The sequence below is a fragment of the Suncus etruscus genome, chromosome 3 (assembly GCF_024139225.1).
Source record: "Suncus etruscus isolate mSunEtr1 chromosome 3, mSunEtr1.pri.cur, whole genome shotgun sequence".
Taxonomy (NCBI): Eukaryota; Metazoa; Chordata; class Mammalia; order Eulipotyphla; family Soricidae; genus Suncus; species Suncus etruscus.
Genome location: NC_064850.1, coordinates 39,857,008 through 39,877,068, shown reverse-complemented (window position 1 = coordinate 39,877,068; position 20,061 = coordinate 39,857,008). Strand labels below are relative to the sequence as shown.

At 41.8% G+C, this 20,061-nt stretch overlaps 1 protein-coding gene across 1 annotated transcript in view; it reads left to right on the top strand.

The window, feature by feature from the left end:
- ATG2B (autophagy related 2B) overlaps positions 1 to 20,061 on the top strand; it is a 100,914-nt gene that overhangs the window by 20,181 nt on the left and 60,672 nt on the right. The window contains exons 3-10 of the mRNA XM_049769916.1: positions 409 to 561; positions 5,169 to 5,271; positions 7,343 to 7,505; positions 7,993 to 8,172; positions 14,992 to 15,088; positions 16,333 to 16,518; positions 18,525 to 18,679; positions 19,109 to 19,214. Coding sequence (XP_049625873.1) covers positions 409 to 561; positions 5,169 to 5,271; positions 7,343 to 7,505; positions 7,993 to 8,172; positions 14,992 to 15,088; positions 16,333 to 16,518; positions 18,525 to 18,679; positions 19,109 to 19,214 — 1,143 coding nt within the window. The remainder of the gene's footprint in view (positions 1 to 408; positions 562 to 5,168; positions 5,272 to 7,342; positions 7,506 to 7,992; positions 8,173 to 14,991; positions 15,089 to 16,332; positions 16,519 to 18,524; positions 18,680 to 19,108; positions 19,215 to 20,061) is intronic.

Below are 20,061 nucleotides of genomic sequence, written 5' to 3'. Positions count from 1 at the left end.
CCCGGCAGTGCTTAGGGGTTATTCCTGGCTCCAGGCTCAGAAATTGCTCCTGGCAGGCACGGGGGACCATATGGGACGCCGGGATTCGAACCCATGACCTCCTGCATGAAAGGCAAACGCCTTACCTCCATGCTATCTCTCTGGCCCTGAGAATATATATATTTCTAGACTTTTATTTATTTATTTATTTATTTATTTATTTATTTATTTATTTATTGTGATCTGATTTAATTGGTTTTCTTTCTTTTTATAAGGTGGTGCTTAAATTACAAGAGTAAAGTTATAAAATATTGTATCCCTGGATTATATTCAGTATGGGGGATTAAGAATGTATTTCTTTGATTGTATTTAAGAAATGAAATTTTTGTAGATAATAAATTATTTAGAATTAATTTATGTTTTCTGCAGCAACTGGTTCTGAGCCTATGTATTGGTCAAGTTTCATGACCAGCAGTATGCAATTGGCCAAAGAATGTCTTAGCCAGAAACTAACAGATGAACAAGGAGAAGGAACTCAGCCTTTTGAAGGACTTGAAAAGTTTGCGGAAACCATCGAAACAGGTTTGGCACATAAAATTTATTTATTTTGGGGCCTATATCCAGCAGTGCTCAGAGCTTAACTCCTGCCCTACACTCAGGGATTACTCCAGGAAGTGCTCAGGGGACCATATGTAGTGCCAGGCAGCTGCCCTACTCACTACTACCCAACTACAGGCAACTGCCCTAGCCACTGTACTATCACTCTGACCCTTAATTTTCTTTTAGATTTAGTCATCTAATACTGTCACTTAGCAGATGCTATATGAGGAAAAATTTTTTGGAGCGATTCTCTTTGTTTTGGGGCCGTGCCGAGGTGCTTAAGAGTTATTCCTGGATCTAGTTTTTGTTGTTGTTTGTTTTTTGGGTCACACCCAGCAGTGCTCAGAGATTACTCCTGGCTCTGTGCTCAGAAGTCGCTTCTGTAGGCTTGGGGGACTATATGGAATGTCAGGATTCGAACTGGGGTTCGTCCTTTTTGGGCCACATGCAAGGCAAACACTTTACTGCTGTGCTATCGTATCGCTCTTGCCCCCTGGATCTGTTTTTAGGAGTGATCCCTGGTGGTGCTCACTGACTGGGTCATTTGTGATGTGGGGGATTTGAAAGGGGGTTGGTAAGATGCAAGGCAAGTGCCATTAGGCTTGTATTGTAAAGTATCTCTCTAGTCTCAGTAAGAGGGGGCTTTAAATGCATTCCCACTCTTCAGAATTTTAGAGTTGTGGTTATCTTGTTTTTCATTTTTATTTTTTGGTTTTGGGGTCATACCGAGTGCTTGGAGGCCCACACAATGCCAGTGATTGAACTGGGCTTCCTAAATGCAGATCATGAGCTCTAGTTCTTGCAGACATATTCCTGGCACTAATATTGAAGTGATTTTAATTTGGTTTCTGACGTTTTCTCATTTCTACTTTCAATCCTCTTCTTTCTTTCGTTTTTTTTTTTTTTTGGGTGACACCTGGCAGCGCTCAGGGGTTACTCCTGGCTCTATGCTCAGAAATCGCTCCTGGTAGGCTCAGGGGACCATATGAGATGCCAGGATTCAAACCACTGACTTTCTGCATGCAAGGCAAACGCTTTACCTCCATGCTATCTCTCCGGTCCCTAATCCTCTTATTTCTTACCTTTGGTCATTCCATGGTTTCTTTGAGCTCTTTGAATAGTCTCCAGCCTTCCTCTCAACAGTCTTTATCAGAGAGACTATATAGATGGCTGGTACCTACTGGATCTGCAGAGCTACCATTTTCATTCTATAAGCATGATGGTGTTCTATGTTGTTTCCCCGTTATGTCCTTTGCAGTGTAATGTTTTCTACATATTGTGCTGGGGCTCATTGGCTAGAGGATATGTGTGCAGAGAAGCCATATTCTTTTTTTTTTTTTTTTTGTGTGTGTGTTTTTTGGGTCACACCCGGCAGTGCTCAGGGGTTATTCCTGGCTCCAGGCTCAGAAATTGCTCCTGGCAGGCACGGGGGACCATATGGGACGCCGGGATTCAAACTGATGACCTCCTGCATGAAAGGCAAATGCCTTACCTCCATGCTATCTCTCCGGCCCCGAGAAGCCATATTCTTCTCAATTGACAGGTCTAGCTGGGTCCCTTATGGACTGTGGCAGGCACCGCTTGTTGCCACTTGGGGAGATGTGGGGAGCTCACCACGGTGCTGGTTGGCTGTCCTTCTGGATCCCCTATTTTACTTTATTTTTTGGAGGACTGGTATTGGTCTGTATCTGTCAGTAATTGGGCTACCTGGGTACTTGAAGGATTGAACCTGCTTCAGCTGCATGCAAGTTTTGTTTCAGTTTTTTCTCCTTGAACTCAAGGCTATTTTCGATGTCATAATCATTTTATTTTACCTTCTTTAGTATTCTAGTTTTGACTTTATTTTATTATGCTTACATAGTGAAAGACCAACAGATTGTATTAGGTATTGGCTCAAGAGTTTGAGATAAGGGCCGGAGAGATAGCATGGAGGTAAGAGGTTTGCCTTGTATGCAGAAATCAGTGGTTCGAATCCCGACATCCCATATGGTCCCCTGAGCCTGCAAGGAGCGATTTCTGAGCATAAGCCAGGAGTAACCTCTGAGCGTTGCTGGGAATGACCCAAAAACAAAACAAAACAGAGTTTGAGATAAAACACAGTGTCTTGCTCAGCAAGACAGTAATATTTTTTTTTAATTTTTTATTTTTAATTATGAGAACAAAGATGCAAAGAAAGAAGACAAGGTAAAGTTACAGTGGAAGGACAATCACCCATAACATAATTCTCAGAAGTCCCCTTGCTGATATCTTAACTTTGAACTTTCAGCCAAAGAACATTAAGATAAATAAAACAGAATCCATGTACAATTACTTTGTCCCTCAAGTTCCCAGATTGTAACACATTATAATATTTCTTAACAGCACACAAGGCAATCTAAAGCCATAAAACTTACGTAACTCCTTAAACATTAGAGGCATAGTATTTTTACATTTCCATGTACATGCATATTAGCTTAAGTTAACCTCAAATTTTAAGTGGTTTTTTTTTTTTTTAAGGATTAGAGTCAAAGGAGCACAGTAAAAACGGTGTTAGAGTGGCAATTGTTGTTTGCATAGACCCACCAAAATATGAGGGGCATGGAAAGGAATAACCTTGGCCTAAATACAAAGAGACCCTACCCCTGAAGTTTCCTGGCATAAGACCAACTCTAGACTCCAGGCAAGCTAGATCATCCAATCCAAGACATTGTCTGTAGTGCCAACACACTTTTATTTTTCACACTGTCTCTGTTGTTGGTATCATGTTTCTGTATTAAAGATCCTGGGATCTGCATATCCTACATTGAAGTCAGGATGTGGAGCGTCCTCTCGTTTCACCTCACCATTAAAGGGCAATGCAGGAAGCCCTGTCCTGTAAGCAGGTCGTTGTTGTTGTTAAGTCCTCTCAGTGTTAAGGGAAGTCTCTTTTGAGCAGATCGATGTCTGAGCAGTGGTAGGGTCTGCTGTGGTGGAGGTTCCAGGTGATATTATAGACAAACCTAGATGTTTCATGGATGGCTTCCCTAGTTCAGGGGTGAATGGAAAATGCCCTTTCTTCAGAGGCCTGTGCCAGGTCGTTATGTCAATGTTCAGAGTGTAAGGTCCCTTTGCACTACAAGTTTGTGTGTTCCAATCTCTATTAGATAGGATCTTATTTGTATGTATAGTATTTTCCCATTTTAATGTGCCTATGCAAAAAAGGAGCAATGCCACGTAGTGTTAATGGTGCATATGGGGGCCATAAGAACAAGTCCAACAATCCCCATGACATGGTTCAATCATAAGCATTAAACTGGGGGACTCTTTCACCAACATTCCTTGTTGAACAGCTCATAAAGAGAAGATAAAAAGTTGTTAGAATCGTAACTGTATAAGAGAATATTTAGTAAGACTTATAGCTGTCAGAGGAAAAAAACAAAATATTCAAAAGTAATATGTGTCCATTTTATGTCTCTTGAAACAGTTTGGGGTTGTTACACACAATGCATAGCTTTGGTCTGTGATTAGGATTGTGCAGTACTGAAGTTAAAAAGAGTAATGTGGGTTAGTGATGTTTGGGGGGGTGAGAGAGTTAAGGATAAAAATGAGCTTTGTAGGGATGTGGGAAAGGGCAGAATACAAAATGGACATTCTGGATATGCAAAACATAACATAAGGATAAGGAATACTTTTAATACACGCAGTGCCCCCGCGTGGTTCTGTAGTTTGTGGATGCATAGGGAGGAATTTCTCTCCCCCACACAGGGCCTGATTAACCAGGCGTGGCCCTGAAGACCCGCCTGGTGTGGGGGGATATCAGTCCCCTGGACTAAGTGGTCAGCCCAGGGGGCCTATGGCTAGCTGTCCTGCCCAGATCCCCCAACATACCAGTCGAAGACACCCAGAAGTCCTGGCATGTGGAGTCTTCTGAGCCCAGCCCTGCCTCTGTCCAGTAATATTTATTTAAAAACCCAAGATTTAGGGATTACTAAAGGAAAATAAGTTTTTAAAAAAATATGGTTTCTGGTTTTTTTTTTTTTTGGGGGGGGGGTTTCAACTGGTGGTGCTCAAGGGTTACTCCTGGCAGGCTCAGGGGACTCTGTGGGATGCTGGGGATGGAAGGCAAAAGCCCTACCTGCTATGCTATTGCTCCGGCCCCTCAATGTAATTTCTTATAAAATATTTCTTTCATTAGTTTTTAGCTGATAAACTTCTGTTTTGTTTTTTTTTTTGTTGTTGTTGTTTTTGTTTTTGGTTTTTGGGTCACACCCGGCAGTGCTTAGGTGTCTCTCCTGGCTCTACCCTCAGAAATCGCTCCTGGCAGGCTCGGGGACCATATGGATGCCAGGATTTGAACCACTGACCTGCATGCAAGGCAAACCTCCATGTTATCTCTCTGGCCCCATTATGTTTTTGGTGGGGTGTAGGGGAGGGTAGGTTGGGCCACATCTAGCAGTGTTCAGGGATTTTGCCTTTCTCTGTGCTCAGGAATCACTCCTGGCAATGCTTATGGGACCATATACAGTGTTGGGGTTTGAAACTGAATTGTGTGAGTACACTGCTCCATTGCTCTGTGATGTTTTATTTAATATACACATGGTCTCATATTGATGGTTACCCATTTATTTCAGTACTGAGAAGAGTCAAAGTCACTTTTATAGACACTGTCTTGAGAATTGAACATGTGCCGGAAAATTCCAAAACTGGAACTGCACTTGACATTCGAATAGAAAGGTAAGATGTCTATCTGGAACCACGTGGTGCTTATCTACTCTTTCAAAACCTAAAATTTTAGTGTCAGTAGATTTTGTAAGGCTTCTATGGATTGGAGATGATGCCTAATTACTATTCTCCTTGTTTCCCGGTAAAGGGTTGCTCTCTGAGGTACACTCTGAGCCCATTGAATAACTTGAAAGTGCCAGATGAGACTTAATTATATATAAAGCCATTTGGAATACCATTCGAAGCAAGTAATTGTCTTAGTTAATATTGAATCAAAATAATGATTATTTGGGTGCAGATAAAGTTTCAGTGTTTTCATACAAGGACTTAATGAAATACTTAGGAATAATGAACTCTGCCTTCATTGTTCATTGAGGCAAATGCCTTTTTTTTTTTCTTCTAGTTTTTGGATCACATTTGGAGGTACTTAGGGGTTACTCCTGGCTCTGTGCTCAGAAATTACTACTGGAAGGCTTGGGGGACCATATGGGATGCTGGGGATCAAACCCAGGTCAGCTGCCTGCAAAGCAAATGCCCCACATGCTGTGCTATTGCTCTGCACCCCCCCTTTTTTTTTTTGGCCTTTTCTGTGCTTGATCTAAAGACTGTGTAGTGGAAAAGGCTAAAGGTACTGTTTTGAAGATTTAATATATTTTTTTCAAGGCCAGTGTGTGTTATAGTTTAAAAAGATAAACACATTAAGTTTTCTCCCTTCCTCATTTTCTCTCTTCCTTCCATTCCTTCCTCCCAGTTTTTGGACCATACCCAAAGAATTTACTCCTGACTGTGCTCAGGTATCACTCTTAGTGGGCTCAGGTGACCATACGGAGTGTTGGGGATCAAACCCAATTTGACTATATGCAGGGGAAACTATAATAAACTAGTGCTCCTCACAGACTGATTTTCAGAGTAATATCTGAATATCAATCTGAAATAGTAACTGTTCACTTCGTTCCAATTGCCATATAAGTTATTAAGTAATGGTGTATCATTTATATATTCTCTATAAACATATAAATGTGTATAGATGTGTAACTTACATGTTATATCTATAGTATCTTGTTGTGATTTTGTTTTTGGGCCACACTCAGCAATGCCCAGGAATTACTCCTGGATCTGCGCTCATGAATTACTCCTGGCGTAATACACCCTATGGATGTCAGGGATTGAATCCAGGTCAGCCCCTCTTTAAGGCAAACACTCTATCCACTGTGTTACTGCTTTGACCAGTCTTCAAGCTTAGATGTTTCCTGCTTCTATTACTATTTTTCACAAAACTTATTTATTAGTGAAATACTGCTTATTTTTGAATTTAGGTTACATTATTCTAAATAACATATTTAAAAATAAACTATCCTGGGACTGGAGAGATGGCATAGAGGTGGGGCATTTGCCTTGCATGCAGAAGGATGGTGGTTCGAATCCTGGCATCCCATGTGGTCCCCTAAGCCTGCCAGGAGCGAATTCTGAGCGTAGAGCCAGGAGTGACCCCTGAGCGCTGCCGGGTGTGACCCAAAAACCAAAAATAAATAAACTACCCTATATTTAAAACTATGTTCTGTGCTCTGTTTAAACTGAAGGTTAGTCATAGGAATATACAAAACAGTCATAAGAAGTCAAGAAATGTCATTGCTATCACACTTGTGACTCACATTGTTGCCAGTAGATATCTGTGAGGGAGTGCATGGATTGTTTCTTGTTAAGGTATTTTTTTTGGATGCTGTTAGTTCTCCACAGTATGGAGCTTCATAAAGTTACCGATTTGGGGGTTAGTTTCATGAAAATATTATTGTAATAAAGCCTGGTAGTGCTGACCCACATCTCCATATTCTAAGGAGAAATGATAAATGTTCATTTTTTTATTATTTAAGTAAGCTGTTTTTTTGTTTGGTTGGTTTTGGCTTGAGGCCACACTCACTGGTACTCAGGAATTATTCCTGGCACTGTGTTTAGGGATAGCTCTTGGGACTCTTCGGGGAGAGTTCTGGGAATCAAACCGGGTGGGCCACGTACAAGGCAAGCCTCTTACTTGCTCTACTTTCTCTCCAGTTCCTATAAGTAAGTTATTTGAAATTGTTTTTAGAATTGTTTACTGTGATGAAACTGCTGATGAGTCCTCAGGAATTAATGTGCATCAACCTACAGCGTTTGCTCACAAGTTACTTCAGCTCTCTGGAGTGTCTCTCTTCTGGGATGAGTTTTCTGCATCAGCAAAATCTTCCCCAGTGTGTTCAACTGCACCAGTGGTAAGAAAAACAAACCAGACTGTTTCAACCCAAAGGGCAAGAAGAAAGCCATTGAGTTTTCAAAGGATGGAATGAGGGCTATTCAAGACTTTTGCTAAAACATGTATTAAAGAGTTTCCATTTATTTGGGAATTGATGCAAAGATTCATAATAGGGAAAATATTCAGAAATTAAAAAAAATACACTCAAATTTTTTTTTTGGTTTTTGGGCCATACCCGGCGGTGCTCAGGGGTTACTCCTGGTTGTCTGCTCAGAAATAGCTCCTGGCAGGCACGGAGGACCATATGGGACACTGGGATTCGAACCAACCACCTTTTGTCTTGGATCGGCTGCTTGCAAGGCAAACACCACTGTGCTATCTCTCCGGGCCCAAATACACTCAAATTTATAACTGATGATATGCAAGACAAGTGCCCTATCTGTGGTAGTATAGGTCAGGCTCCTGAAGTATTTAAAAGAATGATTTTCCTTGCTTTTTCATTACAGGAAACTGAGCCAAAGTTGTCACCTAGCTGGAACCCCAAAATTGTTTATGAGCCACACCCACAACTAACTAGAAGTTTACCAGAGGTCACGCCCTCTGACCCCGTGCAGATTGGAGAGCTCATTGGTAAATTGGAGTTGAGTCTCACATTGAAACAGAATGAAGTACTTCCAGGAGCAAAGGTTGGTGTTTGTTTTAGTGTTTTACAGTGAAATGGTATTTTCCAATCCTTCTATTACCCACTGATATGTTACTGTGAATAACCTGTGACTAGGTTACTTGCAGTTCTGAATTTACATTGCCCCTCAGTTTATACATTTGTTCCATTTTGTTCGTTTTTGTTTTCGGTGGGTTGCACCCAGAGGTGCTCAGATATTACTCCTGGTTCTGTACTCAGTAATCATTTCTGGTGGGCTTTAGGGACCGTGTGTAATGCTGTGGTTTGAATCGGGGTTAACTACAACTGCATGCAAGGCATGCATGAGTATACTATGAAATGAATATACTATGTGAAATGAATACACTATAGTATCTCTCTGGCTCCATTTATTTGTCCTTTGATCTCAATTAAAGAGGACTGTCTTGCCCTTCTACGGTAGCTCAGGATTTATAGCTGTAGTGGGCATTTGCCATGTTGCCAAGCAAGCATCCTCTACCTGCTCTACTATCTATCTCTCTTGCTTGCCAGACCTCCTTGGAAAGATGTTGAGCTGCTTGGAATACAGTTTCTTTGCCTTAGTAAGAGATGCAGTTGGGGTAAGGAAACTGCTCTGAGGCCGGGGAAGAAAGGATCACTTTGGGTACCTTTGAATACACATACAGAGGTTTGAGAGGGCTGAGGAGTTCCAGAACTCCTACCTGTTTACTTCACTATCCTACCTTGGTTGATACAAAATCCTTTCACTAGATGTTAAATCTCTCCATAGAGCAACACAATGGAATTATTAATGAGCAGAAAGCAAAGGTATTTGTTAATACTGCAGGGAGTTCTTGGCTGTGACAACCTCCTTGGGAAATGAATATGCTTAGGCCTTTAGGGAAGGTATTTGCTGTTTCTCTTGAAAAGATTGAATACTAAAAGCATTAAGTTTTATGCTTCTCTTTTGATGAATTAAAGTCCCGAACATTTGTGTTTTTGATTTTTTGTGTAGACTCAAATGTTTGGGTACACAGTTACATATCCATTTGTATAAATTCCTCTTAGAGGTTATTTAGGGCATCTTTTTATTATGTGACAAGCGAAATCTAGAACAATTAGCCAGTGTGAATATTTGTAGATACTGCTATATTTGCCTGATTTTTTAAAAAATGTATTTGAATATTTGAACATATTTGTTCTCACTCTAATGAATTCTAAATGAAATCATAGTTGTGAATATACCCTTGAGAAATATGGATCTCATAAATAATAATAATAATAATAATAATAATAATAATAATAATAATAATAATAGTACCAAAATGTTATGAAAGGACTGAAGGACAGACTTTGAATGAGAAGTCTGGAGTTGATCCTGGGTTCTGGTTTGGTCCTCCAGAGATCCCCAAAAAACAAAACAAACTGATGAAAGATTTGTGTTACTGTTTAATTTCTGTTAGCCCATTCCTACCTTGGACTATGTGAGCCTGGTATTGTAGTATTTAACTTTAGCATGCATTTTCAGTAATGTATTTTATATGAAAATAGGGAGCTACTTATATTAAATTTTGAGTATTTTTCAGTTACCGTGTTGCATTGAGCTTGAAATAGCTAAGTTTTGGGGGCTGGAGAGATAGCATGAAGGTAGGGCGCTTGCCTTGCTTGCAGAAGGATGGTGGTTCAAATCCCAGTATCCCATATGGTCCCCCGAGCCTGCCAGGAGCGATTTCTGAGCGTAAATCCAGGAGTAACCCTGATCGCTGCTGGTGTGACCCAAAAACCAAAAAAAAAAAAAAAAAAAAGTTAAGTTTTGTCTTTTTTTATCTTCATAAAAAGGAATACATTCTTCTTTGTTACCTGGACTCAGTTTTATGAAAATTGAAAAATGGGCTGGTGTGATAGAGTAGCGGTAGGGTGTTTGCCTTGCACGCAGCTGACCTCAATTTGATCCCCGGCATCCCATATGGTCCCCCAAGCCAGGAATGATTTCTGAATAACCCCTGATCATCACTGAGTGTGGCCCAGAAACCAAAAAAACAAGAAAGAAAGAATGAGAGAGAGAGAGAGAGAGAGAGAGAGAGAGAGAGAGAGAGAGAGAGAGAGAGAGAGAGAGAGAGAGAGAGAGAGAGAGAGAGAGAGAGAACTGAAAAAAAATCTGATAGTTTTAGTGACAATCAGAGCTTGTCTTCTCCATACTAATCAGTTGTTTTAAGATTCGGCATATAATCAGAAGGATTCTTCCTGTGTTGCTCAGTCGTCACTTCTTTCTTGAGCCTGATTGGTAGTCTGAGATGTCAGCAGCCGGTAGCACAAGACAGGGCCTGGGCGACATGGGAAAAATGAGGCCTCCCTGCTCTCAGCCTTGCCTGCAATCCTTGCTTTAGTGTTCTTAGATGTGCAGTTCACTTAACCTTTGTGAACCCAGTATCTAACGGTAAAGCAGAAAGTGTACTGGAACCAGAGTGAGATAGTACAGCATGTAGGAGCTTGCCTTGCATGTAGCTGACATGGTATCGATCCCCAGCATCCCATTTAGTATGCTGAGCATCCCAGAGTGATCTCAGTGTACAGCCAGGAAAAATCCTGGGCATCGCTGAGTATGACCCCGAAACAAACAAAACAAAATAATTCCTAAAACCAAAAACCCAAAATTGTACTTAATGGACACATAATAAAAGCTTCTTATATAGAGCTGTCATACAATAAAAAGATGATTATTACTGTGTTTGGAGAATTAATAAAGTTCTTACTAAGATAATGGACATTTCTTTTTCTTTTTTACTTTATGGACCACAACTTGTGTTCCTGGGCTGCTCCTGACTCTGTACTTGGAAATCATTCCTGCCAGTGCTGGGGAACCATATATTGTAGAGGTTCGAACCAGGGTTTTCTGAACGCAAAACCTGGGATCAGTTTTCTAACCCCATGAACTTATTTGGGGGGGTGGGGGATCTTTGGGCCACACCTGGTAGTACTAAGGTGCGACCCCCGGAGCCCCGACCAGCAGGGTGGTCGAGGGTCACGAAGTTATTCGTGAGTCATGTAGAGGATTCGACCTGAAAAATAAAAAGAGGGCTGGGAAAATGATGGACTCAAGACGAGATTCTGATCATGAGTCAAATTTATTGAGGGAGAGGTAGGCTTTATATAGCATGGGCAAAACAAAGGAGTAGGGGGTGGTAATTTTTCACAGTAACATTCTGTTTTTCAAAGTTACATTTTACAGGAGACTTATCTTACAGTTACAGGCATACAACATTCTTTTTCAGGGATCATTGCCACAGGATATCTAATCTTGTACCTATCTTTATTGGAACAGCTTGTGGCTTGCGGTTTACACCCTCTTTTCTTTAGGTCCAGGGGAGAAATGCCAGCAGCTGCAACATGCAGCTTGTCATGTAGACAGTTTTAGCACAGGCATCAGAGACTCCATTTTGCTCTTTAGTTAAAGGGCCTCCAACACTAAGGGGTCACTCCTAGCTATGCACTGAGGAATCACTCCTAGTGGCTGTTGGGACCATAAGGGGTGCCCAGGATTGAACCTGAGTCTGCTACATGCAAGATAAACATCCTTCCCACTGTTCTATCTTCCTGGCATCTTAAGAGCATTTCTTTTTTCTTTCCTTTTCTTTTTTTATGGGGTGGGGGCACACCCGGTGACACTCAGGAGTTACTCCTGGATTTGCACTCAGAAATCACTCCTGACTTGGGGGACCATATGGGAAGCCAGGGGATCGAACAGCGGTCCTTCCTAAGTTAGCTGCGTGTGCCACTGCTCTGGCTCTTTAAGAACTTTTTTTTTTTTTTTTTGGATTTTGGGCCACACCCGGCAGTGCTCAGGGGTTACTCCTGGCTGTCTGCTCAGAAATAGCTCCTGGCAGGCATGGGGGACCATATGGGACACCAGGATTCGAACCAACCACCTTTGGTCCTGGATCAGCTGCTTGCAAGGCAAACGCCGCTGTGCTATCTCTCCGGGCCCTTAAGAACATTTTTTAAAGCAACAAATAATGATTTACTTTTACATTAATTTATTTGGGGGAGTTCTCAATCTGTGCTCAGGGAACCTGGAGCCTCTTCCAGAAATTCTCCATGGCCCATTGGGCCATGGTTTGATACAAGGCTCCAGTTACTTGAGTCTTATGGCATTGGGGTTACCTGGACTGAGTCCAGACTTGCTGGGGGGTGGGCGGGGCAGCAGGTGATGCTGGGGGAACCCTGTAGTACTGGACCTTGAGCTGGACTGACTGCATGCAAGGCCTGGGCTGTAACTCCCTTATTATCTCAACCCCCTGATTTTTGATTTTAGAATGAGAAGTTGCTTTTTCTCTGGGAAGATGACATCTTCTAAATAAAAACTTCTTTTTAATAAATTGTATTATTAAATTTCAAATTGACAAAAGTAATAGGATGTGGAGCTATAATAACTAAAATTAAGCCTCAGATGAATTGGCCATGAACGAACAGATACATATTCAGCTTAGAATGTGACATAGAGTAATGTCTCTGGCAGCCTGCCTGCCCAAGGATTGGAGTGACTGTGGGGGAGACTTGCATTTCTAGAAGGTACAGTAGGCTTGGGGGAGAGGACAGTGTGAGCATCCTGGGAATCTTCCTCAGTGTCACTCCTGCACTCCACAGCAGGTAGGTCTTACAAGTCCAGGGGCATCAGAGCTTGTCAGGGGAAGGCCTTTCTGTGCTGTCTGGGATGAGTGTCGTTAGTGGTCCTGTGCCTGCAGAAGACTCACTTTATTATGGTGCTTCACTTTATTATGGTGCTGAGGGTTTGGATGGCTCCATTTCAGCATGCAGTGGGGACATGCCAGGGATTGAAATCACAGCCTCATGCTTACAAACCAGTGTTTTTCCACTGAGCTATCTTAGACCCCTTTCCTTTCCCTTTCCCTCTTCTCTTCCCACTCTCTCTCCTTCCACCCTTCTACTCTCCTTTCTCTTGCACTTCTTTCCCATTCTCTTCCCTTTTCTGCTCTCCCCTCTTCTCCACTCTCCCCCTATTTTTTGTGCCACATACGCAGTACTCAGAAGTTCCTCTTGGCTCTGTGTTCAGGGGCCCCTCTTGGTTCTGTGCTTATGGGACCATCTGTGGTTCTAGGATTTGAACACTCTTTGCAGATAGTCACACTCGAGAAGTGTTATAAGCTCTGTACTTTCTCTCCAGCCCCTTCCCCTTCCTTCCCTCTTCATTTTTCCTTCCCCTTCCACTTTCCCTCTCTTCTCACCACCTCTTTCTCTTGTGCTATGTATTGAACCCTTTGGCCTCACACATGCAAGACAGTTGCTCTAAAATTGAGCTATGTCAGTTAATAGCTGACTGCCCCCCAGAGCCGGCATACTTGCTCTAGGCTGATCCTAGGTATGAGGATTATGATTGTAACATTCTAAAGTAATGATGGGAATGAATGTGGTACACTGCTGTATAAATGTACATTCTTAGGGGCTAATTGGGCTGGTGGTTTAGTGCTAGGCCTGGAGGATGCATTGGTGCTTGGGGGTTCAGGGGACCAGCAGAAGTACTCTGGTGGTCTTTCTCAAATAGTTTAAATATTGAAAAAACTTAGAGGGACACCAAGGGTGTCCTCAAAGTGGCCAGTATGGCACTTCTCAACAGGACTTGCCTATTTAGAACAGCAATTGGGAGCTTGAGGGAGAGGCACTGTGCTTAGAGTACCTGCCTTCCAAGCTTGTGGTCTTGAGTTCAAATCCCCAGTGTCCCAGCACAACATAGTCCCTGTAGTACTACTGTTTTTTTTTTTCTTTTTTGGAGGGGATGGGGGCCCACATTCTGCAGGTTACTAGAAGTTACTCCTAGTTCTGCACTCAGGAATCACTTCTGGCAGTGGCTAGTAGCTATATGGGATGCTGGGGAGCAAACCAAGGTCAGCCTCATGTAAGGCAAGTGCCCTACCTGCTGTGCTATCGCTCCAGCCCCTGCATGCTGCTCTTTTGAGCCTCATGATTATTCTGCCAACATCCCCAGAGCCATGAGGGATTTGGGCAACACTGCAGCTAGGCAAGTGTAATCACCACACAAAAGCGGGCAGCCCTTGCGAGTATAGCTAAAAGGGTGTCTGAGTGCCATGGCTAGAGGGTTCAGCCTGTGCTTGAACACCCATGAACACTGTAGTAACCTCAGGCAGGTATCACCACTGTGACTGGGGGCCTTGACTAAGAGAGTTGCTTTCCGTGCACTTTGTGTGCAAGCACTGCAAGAGAGGGTACCTCCAACTATGTGTGATGCCCTGGTCTGTGTGTGGTTCCTGCTCTCAGGAAGTAGCGAGGCCAGAGATAGTGTAGACAGGCATTCGGTGGCCCTGGGTCTTCATTTAGATGCTGTGAGTTCCTTTGTTTGTTTGGTTTTTAGGCCACACTGAGTGGCACTCAGAACTTACTCTTGGCAGACTCAGGGGACCATATGAGATGCCAGTGATTGAACCTGGGTTGGCCACATGCAGAGCAAATTACCTTACCTTCTGTTCTATTGCTTCAGCCCCATAGATGTTTATGTGATTCAAAGCAGTGGCATCCAAGATTAATCAGGAGTCATTAGTACTTTGTTTTTTATTTGTTTTGTTTTGTTTTGGGGCCACACTTGGCGGCACTCAGGGGTCACTCTTGGCTCTGCGCTCAGAAATCACTCCTGGCAGGCTGGGAGACCGTATAGGATGCTGGGGATTGACCCGGGTCTGTCCCGGTCGGCCGCATTCAAGGCAAATGCCCTACCATTGTGCTATCTCTTTGGTCCAGGAGTCATTAGTACTTTGGAATTTGCTGGGATTTGTGATGGAAAGGTTATAGTTTCCTCTTGAATGAATTTTTTTTGTGTTTGTTTTTTTTTTTCAAGTTGGATATTGATGGGCAGATAGATTCGATTCATCTGTTCCTGTCGCCGAAGCAGGTACATTTGCTTTTGGATATGTTAGCAGCGATTGCTGGACCAGGCAAGTATAACTTATTTTTGTAAAAAATAAAAACTTTAAAGTTGAAAGCTTTGTAGTTGAAGTATATAATAGAAATGTAAGACTGGCCGGAAAGATAGCACAACAGTAGGGTGTTTGCCTTGCATGCAGTTGATTTGAATAAACGGTGGTTCGAATTCTGGCATCCTATATGGTCCCCCATGCCTGCCAGAGCAACTTCTGAGCGCAGAGCCAGGAATAACCCGAGTGCAACTCGGTGTGACCCAAAACCCCCCCACCCCCAAAAAGATAAGCAATCTGTTGTTAGGTCTTTGAGCAATAATTATCATTCAGGTTATTTGTGTAATACATTTCTGTCTTTTATATCTATATTTACATATAGATATTTGTGTATCTGTATCTAATCTATATCTCCCCTTTTTTGGGGGAAAGGGGACATGCCAAGCAGTTCTCCTGGTTCAAGTTGTTTTTCTCTTTAAACTTTATTTTTTTGATAGATTGATTGGCTCTGGGGTCACACCTGGCGGTGCTCGGGTGCTATTCCTGGCCCTGCACTCAGAAATCAGCCCTGGCAGGCTGGGCGAACATATGGGATGCCGGGAATCGAACCGCGTTGCTCCTGGGTCAGCTGTATGCAAGGCAAATGCCCTACCGCTGTTCTATCTCTCTGGCCCCATCAAGTTTTTTTTAAATCAAGTAAATCAAGAGTTCAGGGATCATCTATTAAGATAATATGGGGTGTCATGAATTAAATCAGGGTCTCTGAGAAAGGTAGGGCTCATGCCTTGCATATGGTTGACCTGGGTTCAATTCATGCCATCCCATATGGTCTCCTGAGATGGATGTGGTGCCCTCCCCTGTCCCTTAACTGTATACAAGGCAAGTGCCTTGTATACTATCACTCTGGACCCTTGTAGCTTAACTTCTTCCAGATTGCTTGGCTTATTTTGTGGTTGAGGGTAGTATCTCATAACAGTTGAGAAATATAGTTATTGAGGACTGTAAGTAGAATATGTTCTAAAAGATTTTTAGTGACTCATCTCTTGAAGGTCAGATTTTGTGATTCCTTGCCAGCATGAAAGCTCCCCTGAGGAATTGTGATTGATGTACTATGCTGGGAGGTTTGCACTGGCTCCGATATTAAGTTGCCATTGAGTCAAGTTAAGGGGAAATGGGTTGCCATGAAGTTGATAAGTGGGTTTAGAGAGAGCAGTGATTCATTCCAAAATTAATTATTGTTTTGCTCTCCTTTCATTTACCTTTAGAAAATTCTAGCAGAATTGGGTTGGCTAATAAAGATAGAAAAAATCGACCTCTGCAGCAGGAAGATGAATATCGGATTCAGTTGGAATTGAACCGTTATTATTTGGGGAAAAACTCCCTTTCTGTGGGCGTACCTTCAGAGCAAAGCTTCTATGAATCTGAAACGACTCGCACACCTTCTAGCCGTGGTAAGCAGTTTGGAAAAAATTGATACCCACATGTTATCTTAAAGTTAAGCTTATTTTTGGACCTTGGAAATGGAATTTTGTAATAAAAGAACAAAAGGTCTATATTGGAAGAGTGTATAAATTGTTCTCACCCTAGAAATAAGTGATGTACTGGCACATGTGTCCACAGTATCTTTTTTTTAAGATTGTGTAGTTTCATTTTGTAAATCTAGTTTGTCTCAATGGCAAATCAGTTTATAAACATGAATATATACAGTTGCTGGAGGTAAATTTGAAATCATTGTCAAATTTTTGCAAGCTCACATGATTCCTTGACACTTTGATTTATTTTATGTAAATGAAACCTGTACTCAGTTTGATTTGCAGTAGGTATTTCAGAATGTTTAAGCACTCATAAACAATACAGCATATAAAGTGCTTGCCTTGTATGCTCTTAGCCAAGATAGATACCACTCTACCACTTTCAGGATTGGTCCTTGATCACAGAGCTCACACACATCATACAGTGTGACCCCCAAACTGAAAGAAGAAGAATCAGGTCAAGAGTGGGACACTGAAACAAGTACACAGTTGACATCTGCTCACGAGAATGTGCCTATTTCAAACTGCATTTGCATGAGGGTTAGACCATCTCCAGAAAGAAGATACAAATAGAATTCGAAGCCACATAGTTGGTTCCTTTTTTTTCCTTTTAACCCCAATCCCCCCTTTTTCATTATTTCCTTTTAAAAAGATTTAAAGATGGGCCAGAGTGGTGGCGTAAGTGTTAGGACATCTGCCTTGCATGCGCTAACCTAGGACGGACTGTGGTTTGATCCCCTGGCATCCCATATGGTCCCTCAAGCCAGGAGCGATTTCTGAGCGCATAGCCAGGAGTAACCCCTGATTGTCACTAGGTGTGGCCCCAAAACAAAAAACAAAAAAGATTTAAAGATGGGGTCCAGAGCAATAGTACAATGGGTAGGGCATTTGCCTTGCACCTAGCCAACCCGGGACCTATCCGGTTTTGATCCTCAGCATCGCATATGCAGGAGTCTCAAACTCGTAGCCCTCCTTACAATATTTTGTGGCCCTGCCCTAGAGGAATCTTTTTTCATTTTGTTTTCAGTTGTTTGGGTCACACCCCCCAATGTTCAAGGCTTACTACTGACTTTGCACTCAAGGATCACTCCGACTTTGCCTACTGTGGCCCCCAGGTAAATTGAGTTTGAGACCCCTGGCATATGGTCTCCTGAACCTGCTAGGAGTGTTTTCTGAGCACAGAGCCAGGAGTAACCCCTTAGCACTGCTAGGTGTGGCCCAAAAACTAAAAAAGAAAAAAATTAAAAATTAAAGATAAGTTTTATTTGTATGAAAAGAGATTGCAAAGTATTTATATTAAAATCTAGACTTTAATTTTTTATTATCACTTAAGACTTAAAAGAATTCCATGTACTGAATATCTTGGTGGTTTTCAACCTTTAAAAGATGTCTGAATGCACTGGATTACACACTCACAGTTCATCACCCCTGCAGTAGACTAGACTATTGATTTTTATTTGATTTAATTTGGGTGGGGGCATATCTGGTAGTATTCAAGAGATCCTCCCATTCCTGTGCAGTGGGTTCATTCCAGGGGTACTTGTAGGGGGAATAATGCACTGGGGATTGAGTAGGAGCATTTAGAGCACATACTATCTTGTTGGTTTGCTTCCCTCACCTAGACAAGTGGTTTTTAATCTGTTCTTGTAGTTCAACTGTTAGAAACTACTACTGCCTGTTCTATGATAAACAGTTAAAAAATATCACTAGTTTTTCAGTGTTTTGCTATGTCATTAATATCTTGGGTTCAAGTTAATTACTCTGCTGGCATTACTTAAGGCAACATTATAAACTGCAGGTAATGGCAGTTTTTCAGGTAAATGGAAAATTCTCATATTAATGTATATTAAATGATATATATTAGGTAAACTAGCAAATGAAGGGTAGAATCATGACTACAATTGACCAAATATGCTTCTCTCTAGAAGAAGAAGTTTTCTTCTCTATGGCTGATATGGATATGTCCCACAGCCTTTCTTCTCTTCCGCCCCTTGGGGACCCCCCAAATATGGACCTTGAACTATCTCTAACGAGTACAAATACAAATACCCCAGCAGGATCTCCGTTAAGTGCTACTCTGGTAATGTATTACTTAATTTTTTGTTTTATTCTCCCCCCCACCCCCCGCCAACTTTAACACCATGCTTTACAAAGTTGCTTATAATACAGTTGCTTCAGGCATTTAATGTTCCAATACCAATCCCACTACCAATGTGACTTGCCCTTCACCATTGTTCCCAGTTTTCCACCTACCACCCTCTACTGTCCCCTTAGTAGGCAGAAATTAATTTATTTCATATTGCTTGTTACAAAACAGGGTAAGTAGAATTATCAGGAAATAGTTCAGTAAAAGAAAATCTGTGAAAATCGTTACATCTCACAATAGTTATTAAAGTAATTGTCTGAGGATTTACTGAGCTCTTTGTTGCTAGTTGAAAATTTTGTTCGATTCATGAAAATTTAGTTTTTAAATTCCTCGTGTTTATTCATAGGCTTATTTATTTTCCAGCTTCAGCCAGCCTGGGGAGATTACCTCGATCATCAGAAAGAGCAGCATGCCAGAGGGTCCACGTTGCCATCCAACCTCATTCACCCAGGAGTCTCACAGAAGACTTGTAAGTAGAAATAAGACATTAGGGGGCCGGAGAGATAGCATGGAGGTAAGGCATTTGCCTTTCATGCAGGAGGTCACTGGTTCGAATCCCGGCGCCCCATATGGTCCCCCGTGTCTGCCAGGAGCAATTTCTGAGCCTGGAGCCAGGAATAACCCCTGAGCACTGCCGGGCGTGACCCAAAAACCAAAAAAAAAAAAAAAAAAAAAAAAAGAAATAAGACATTAGTTGATTATTTCCCCTAGAATTGAATGATCTAATGATTACAAAAAGGCTATGCCCACGCCCCCATAGTGTAGCCCAGAACCCAAGGTGTCACACAGTTGAGACATTCTCTCCCCTTGAACTGCATCCCCAACTCCTCATCTCTGTAGTTTCATTGTTTTCTTTATACATTTTTTTCTAGGCTATGTAACTTATTCAGGGGGTAAATAAAATGTTGAACAGTTATTTGTATAATAATTTAGAACAATGTCTATTCATTGAACCTCTTTGTATTTAAGTTTAGTAGAAAATGCATTTTATTGTGGTTTAGGAATTGCAGCTATCCATCTGATTTTTTTTGTTTGGTTTTTGTTATTTTGATCACATACTGATGTTACAGGATTTCTCCTGGCCCTGCATTTAGGAATCACTCTGGGCAGTGGTTGGGGAACTCATAGGTTACAAGACTTATACCCTACCCCCAGTATTATATCTCCAGCCTTCTGTTTGATTTTCATTTCACTTAAAAGAAAACCTCAATTTTTTTCTCTGAAAAATTAATTGAAGTAGGGTCTGGTCTGGAGCTATAGCACAGTGGATAGGTCATTTGCTTTGCACACAGCTGACCCAGGTTTTTTTTTTTTTT